The 7,282-nt window shown below is 36.2% G+C and overlaps 1 protein-coding gene and 1 long non-coding RNA gene across 3 annotated transcripts in view; one reads left to right on the top strand and one right to left on the bottom strand.

The window, feature by feature from the left end:
* LOC107674837 (synaptotagmin-7-like) overlaps positions 1 to 7,282 on the top strand; it is a 173,507-nt gene that overhangs the window by 130,568 nt on the left and 35,657 nt on the right. The window contains exon 5 of one of the 2 annotated variants that reach the window (XM_016468953.1): positions 3,865 to 3,981. The exons of the other annotated variant lie outside the window; for it this stretch is intronic. Coding sequence (XP_016324439.1) covers positions 3,865 to 3,981 — 117 coding nt within the window. The remainder of the gene's footprint in view (positions 1 to 3,864; positions 3,982 to 7,282) is intronic. 2 annotated transcript variants of the gene reach the window in all.
* Positions 868 to 6,455, bottom strand: LOC107674838 (uncharacterized). The gene is made up of 3 exons (XR_001632540.1): positions 6,377 to 6,455; positions 1,039 to 1,063; positions 868 to 927 (listed from the first exon to the last, which is right to left on the bottom strand). It is a non-coding gene; the product is annotated as an uncharacterized LOC107674838 (long non-coding RNA).

The raw sequence follows: 7,282 nt of genomic DNA, 5'->3' as shown, positions 1-7,282 counted from the left end.
TTTTGTGTTGTGGGGGGGGGGGGGGGGGGGGTAGAATAAATTAAAAAGTAATGGAGACCTGTTGGATGTTGTATTTTCAGACAAAGTTCATAATAGACATTTATTATTTATAGACTATATTGTGTTCTCTTCAATTTATTCCTTATATTTTCTTTACTTGGTCTGATAAATTTTACCTGCAGAAACCCTGCAATAATGACCTAGAGAAAGAGACAAAATAAGAGCCGATGATATTGTTTTAGATTCAAAATATAAAAGTTAAATGCATTGTGGAATAGAGTAGTCCTTGAGGTTTGCATACTGTGTATTTTAGCAAAAGCAGTAAATCATTTCATGCATGCAGAGAATTCACAATCTGTGAACAATATGCATACTGCAAAAATAGTATGGAAGTATGCCATTCCCAAAACATCCTTGTTCCGCTTATGCTGGGAAGACTAAATATTTCATCTCCGCTGGTTAAAGGGGGATGTCATTGACACACATACATGGCCTTGGGTCTGACATAGAGACAGAGAAAAGCAGAACAAGAAAGGGAGGACGAAGAGAGAAATAGAGGAAGGGGGAGATGGGGTGTAATTGAGGGTTGTTGGTGTGTTATCAGTGGTCAGCGACAGTCCTGTGAACATCCCCGAACATGCGCCCGTCCGGCTCTCACCGGAAAAGTGCCTCTTTTTATTGCTTTGACAATAATGATTCCTGTCTGTTGCATGCATGAGTGTGTGTTGTACGTGTGCGAGTGTGTAGTCGCACCAGCCAGGAGCTATTTTTTGCAGCCATTAAATTCAGAAAGGTAAAAATAGCCAGAGTGTGCCAAAATGGAGGGAAGCCCTGGAGAATATGAAGGAACGGATGGATTTACAGCAGGAGACAAGAAAAATGGAAGATGGGGAAGTGAAGGGGGAGGGATGAAGAGTATTAAAACCACTTTAGATGGGAGGAGAAGGAAAGGACATGAAGAACAAGAGATCATAATAACATATGACCAGGTTAGGACTTGCTCAGCTGAAAATGAAAATACTGGTATTGTTCACTCACCCTCATGTCGTTCCAAACCCGTATGCTGTTAATTTTTTTGTGGAAAATAAAGGGAGATATTTTGAAGAATGTATACCATGGAGATGTAAAAAATCTTGCCTGAACATTTTTTCATGAATAAAATATTTAATTAATAAAAATAAAATGGTTAATTTTTAAAATGTTATAAACAAATTTAGGCATCACAACAACATACGAAAAATAGTATAATATAGAGTAGTATAACAAAAAAATGAATATTCATTTTGACATTTGCTAAAGATTTTTTTTTTTAAAGTCTAATTATTAACTTAAGAAATGAAGACAAAATAATATAGAGAAGAATATAGAATGTTGTAACAATATGCGGTTGGTAAACCTAAGAATGTAAACTGTTCGTTTTAGATCAAATGGCGGCTTTCAAAAGCGGTTTAAGAGGAGTTTAATAGCAGGATATTAGAGAGAGGTTGAGGCTCAGAGATGAGGGGGAGTTGTAAGGAGAGAGAAAAATGAAGAATGTAAGGAAGAGAAGAAAGAGGGTGAGCAGTGACCCAGAACGCAGCAGCTCTGTGCTGACACCTCACACACACACGGCACTCAAATAGAAACAATTAGTCCAGATCTCTCTAACGGCCCTCAATTAAGGCTGAAGAGAGGGAGAGAGGGATGAAAACACCAGTGAAAGAGGGAGAGAGCGAGACAGGTGCAGAGAGAAGATCCAGACAATGTGTTGAGTGAAGAGGACAGTAAATCAATGTGTGTGTGCCAGAGAATGTGAGTTTGAGTGTTTACAGGCCTGTTCACACCGAGAGCTGCTCTAAACGTGACGGGAATGACTGGAGAACTATTCACACAGAGCGCGACATAAAATGTTGTCTGATTTGAACATTACAACCTAAGATTAAATATACAAACAAATCTGACATAAAATATTGATTTTGTTTAAACGCAAAACTTGCAATACAATTTACCGTGGTTTAACACAAAATACAACCCATCTGACAAAGATTTTACTTGTTTTAGCAGAACATTAGATTTGTCTGACAATAACATCTCTTGCAACGCAAAACATAACTTACAATCTCACATTTTAGCATAAAAGAAGAAAAAGACCTGTTATAGTTCGTTCCTGGTGCTAACAGGCCTTATTTGCTGAGATCAACAGGTCTCATCGGATCAACTGGCGCGTTTACGTGACACTGTTTTCAACTAAATTTAACTTTTTATGCGTTTTGGCCATTCATTTACACGACGATGGCATTTTGGTGGCTTGAAAACGATACTGTTATCACCTCAGTGTAAAACGTTACTTTAGTGTCATTTTCTACTGTGAAACAATGGCCCGGGCCAGTGCTGCCACCTTGTGGAACAACTGAAAAAACTAGTCAATGTGACCTCTGCGTACATAGTGCGACCGCTGCATGTGCGACCTCTGCATACACAGTACAAAAATAAAATACGTGCGTACTATTCTGATGACAAAATTTGCGTCACACTCATTGTACACCGACCCTCGCGTACACATAAAACCGAAGTATACTTTGGCCTTAAGTGTGCATATGCAGACAATCGTGTGTGAAATATGCATACTCACTAATAAATCATGACTTACCAATAAATTTTTTACTAAAATCGCAGTTATAAAGATAATAACACAGATGGCCGATATAATTGTAATTACTTTCAGAACGATTTTTTCGAGCTTATGAATGGTAAGAACATTGACAACCAATCAGAATCCACCTGACATTAAAGAACAATTAAAGAGCATTTATAGCGACATACGACAAAACTGCAGCATGCTTAAGATAAACTGAACATTATTAGTGTAGACGCCATTATATTTATCGTTGTACTTATCCTTATAGGTATCATTCTTAGTGTGAACAGGCCTTAGAAAGGGATAGTTCACCCAAAAATGCAGATTGTCATTTCCTCACTCTCAAGTTCCAAACATAGATATGTACACGTAGATGCCTCATTAGCGACTGCTGCAATATAACAAAGAGTGAAAAATTTAAGGGGGTCTGAATACTTTCCGTACCCACTGTATGTACACGTAGATGCCTCATTAGCGACTGTTCCTATGGGCCGCTATACGCAAGCCATCCGCCATATTGGAAGGGTCAACTTAACGCGCCATTCACCATAATAATCAATGAATATTCGAAGATGCCTCAATCCTGCACAGCCGATGGTCTTCGAACCCTTGAGTACCATGGCCGAGAGAGCTCAATGTGCTGCAACTTAGAAAACACGTGCAAATGGAAAAAAACACCAGAAAATTTGTAAAACATCTTCGTCAGTTTGACAGTGCTACAAATACTTGCAATAACCAAATACAGAAACGAGCTGCAAAAACAGAAACGCGCTGCAAACACTATTTAAATCCTGGCTGTTTTTACAACCATCGGCTGTGCAGGATTGTGGCATCTTCGAATATTCATTGACTATTATGGTGAATGACGTCAAGTTGACTGTTGATGGCGGACTACGTGCTTGGAGCGGTCAACTGAGGCATCTAGGGTTCCAAACCTGTAGGACTTTCTTTCTTCTGTTGAACGCAAAAGATGTTATTTTGAATAATTGCCGGTAGCCGTTGGCATTCCTCGAGGATCTTGGGTTTTTAGAGAGCGTTAACATTAAAAGCGTGCATATTTGTAAATCAGCTGCTGTAAAACAGAACATGTGCAATGCGGTCTGAAGAATGGGGCCGATATCCCAAACTCAACACTAATCATATCTGCTGCCTACTAACGGTTTCTCCTTCTTGTGTTTCCTCTCGCTCTCAACTCTTACTTTCTGCACTTTACTGCTCTCTCTTTGTGTGTCATTTTCTTGGTGAAGGGAAGGAAAAATGGTGGTTCTCTCTCTCGCGATCGGATTGGCCGAGCAGGACGACTTTGCCAATCTGCCAGACCTACAGGAAGTACCGCCCAGTCAAGAAACCCCCCCTGACAAGAGGTATCTGTCAGAGTGTGTGCATGTGTGTGTGTGCATTGAGAGGTGTATTATATGTTTGACCAACCCACTGCAAGCGGTTGAGCACCCGCCAGAGAGCACGGCATTGTGGGTAATACCCATCATAGCGTGGATTTGCTACCGGCTCGGGGCAGCAGTTACAGACACAGCGGTGCGTTGTATTCTCACCTGCTCTCTCTTTCAAGTCATAATGAGAACCAGTAGTTTCTCTCAAGCTCTGTTCCAAAACGCTAGTGAGCCATCATGCTATTGACTGCCAACATGGGCAGCCAAATCTCATAAGTGAGTTATTTGTAGTGCACTTCATAGGCAGCAGCTCTGCATTGCAGGTGAACCTCACAAAAGAGCTCTACTCGTGAGAACTGACTCTTAATTGACTGCGGTAAAGTTTAACATTAGCATATTGGTAATCTAATGATGTGATACTCTAATAAACATTGGCGATACAAAGTTTTGGGTAAAATTGATTTCAGTATTGATCTAATAAGTATTAATACAAAATAATGCTAGAAAATGGCGCACAAGAAGTTTAAAAATAGTTTGATGTTAGCATGTTGCTAACTAGCGATAATGATAATTACAAGACAGTGTTTTTAATTGATTACTATAGTAGGATTAGCATGTTGTCATGTTTACATATTCTAATAAGCCTTAAAAGTATGTTGCATATACAAATTACAAGTAAAAGTCGATTTTTAATTTGAACTATTTTATTGATTCTTTTATTCTTTTGTTTGATGAAAGCATGCTACTATAGGCTAACAGCACAATACTCAGCATAAAAAACATAGTACAGACATGTTCGGAGTAAAAATAAATTAACTTCTTGTATTTCAATGATTAGCAAACTACAGGAAAAATGGCACTTTCAATTGATTTTATCATAGCAAGGTTAGTATGTTGTCATGTTTACATTGTGTTATATAGTAGGATTAGCATGTTGTCATGTTTACATATTCTAATAAGCCTTAAAAGTATGTTGCATATACAAATTACAAGTAAAAGTCGATTTTTAATTTGAACTATTTTATTGATTCTTTTATTCTTTTGTTTGATGAAAGCATGCTACTATAGGCTAACAGCACAATACTCAGCATAAAAAACATAGTACAGACATGTTCGGAGTAAAAAAAAATTAACTTCTTGTATTTCAATGATTAGCAAACTACAGGAAAAATGGCACTTTCAATTGATTTTATCATAGCAAGGTTAGTATGTTGTCATGTTTAAATTGTGTTACTCTAATAAGCCTTAAAAGTATGTTATACATACAAAAAATAGTCAGTAAAATAGTGAGTCTTTTAGTTATATTGAACTATTGTATCAGTTATTTCCAGTATCGATGCTCTATTTACAAGAATACTAAAATTGATTCTGTAAGAGTTTGATGATAAAATGCTACTAAGCAAACAATGCAATACTCAAATTAGCATAAAAATACATAGTACAGCTAAGTTTTGAATAAAATGGTGCATTTTAAACATATATTGCAGTAGTTTGATAGTGTTGCTAAACAGCGATACTCATGAGATCTACAGGAGAAATGACACTTTCAGTTGATTTTATTATAAGATGACGTTAGCATGTTGTTGTGTTTACATTACTATTCTCTAATAAGCCTTAAAATATGTATCTCATACAAATGAGTGAAATAGTTCAATCTAACTAAAAAGATTGACTATTTCATCAATTATTTTCAGTATTGACGCAAAAACAGCTCGGTTTACAAGAATACTAAAATTGATTAATTATACTAACAGAGTTAATGATAGCATGCTGCTAAGCTAACAACTCAATATTCAAATTAACATAAAAATACATATACGGACAAGTTCTGAATAAAATGGCGCATTTTTAACTATTTATATTCCAATAGTTTGATGTTAGCATGTGACTAAATAATAATACGCAGGAGAACGACAGGAGAAAATTTTTTTATTATAGCATGACGTTAGCATGTTGTCGTTTTACTTTTTTTTTTAATGTTTTATTGCGATACTCTTAATACGCCTTAAAAATATGTTGCACATACAAATGAGTAAAATAGTCTGTTTTTATTTCAGCAAATCGTTTTTAATGATACTTTTAGTATTGATGCAAAACGCTCAGTTTACTACAACAAAGTTCGATGATAACATGCTAATGGCTTAATACTCAAATTAACATAAAGATACATAGTACAGATGGATTTTGTGTACTTTAGTATAGTTTTTACTGTTTATATTCAATATTTTCAATACGTAATTACATGTTGCCATCCACCATCTTAAAGTATTCACTTAAGTGCTTGTCACACGGTTTTCTTCGTGAAGGATGCAATGCTGCCTTAGATTTGTGTCTGAACTAGATTTCTTGCGGCTGTGTTTTTTCTACCTACCTTGTGGAACAGGGAACGCGCCGGATGAATGCTGTCCAAGTAGGCGTCTCGCTAGGTTTTGGAAGAGTGCTTCAGAATGGCTGATACTAAGTAAATGAACAAGCTGTACGGTCGGCTGTATGTCGGTAATAAGTGCTGAGCTCATTAATCATGCTAATGAGCCTCACCTGAGGCTAACGGCTGTTTGAACGCCATTGGTGGCTGTGTGGGCCAGAGCTCAGCCAATGAGGTGTGAGATACAGTGACTTCCTTCACGCTGACACGTGAACTGTTGTGATCTTGACTGCACGTCTTGCCTTGTTTATTTCTGTTCTTCTTTCATCCTCTGACTTTAGTGTCAGATCCTTTTATCTCTGCTCTCCTCGAACACGTCTCCCAAGTTCACTGTTTTTCTCTTGTCTTTTATGCTTTATGCTGTATGTTTGTGCTCTCTCACTAGGCGTCTCATTAGTTTTACTTTTCCCGCTCTGACGTATGTTTCTGAATGGAAACTGTGCAGTATGCAGCCTAAGTTGCATGTGAAACAGTGTGCATTATGAACCGATAAATATTTCAAATAGATTGCTGCATTGTCACATGACCTCACTGAATTCAATAAATTATTATTTACATAAATACGTACAGTATATATGCAAATTATTTTTACATTTTTGACTTTAAATTTACTTGTAATTATAAATGAATGGTAAAAAACAGTTAACAAAATAACCATATTTACATTTAATATTTTGATAGGTATGTGCAAATAGATATGTATTAAAAACCAAGAGCAGAATATATATATATATATATATATATATATTATATATACAAATATATAAAATAAAAAATAAAATATAAATATTTATAATAAAAATATAATATATTTATAATTGTATTAAAAAATATACATATAAGAATAAATTA

This window comes from Sinocyclocheilus anshuiensis, unplaced genomic scaffold (assembly GCF_001515605.1).
Source record: "Sinocyclocheilus anshuiensis isolate Anshui unplaced genomic scaffold, SAMN03320099.WGS_v1.1 scaffold941, whole genome shotgun sequence".
NCBI classification, from domain to species: Eukaryota; Metazoa; Chordata; class Actinopteri; order Cypriniformes; family Cyprinidae; genus Sinocyclocheilus; species Sinocyclocheilus anshuiensis.
The sequence above is the reverse complement of the archived record's forward strand: the minus strand, read 5'-3'. Positions and strand labels throughout refer to the sequence as shown.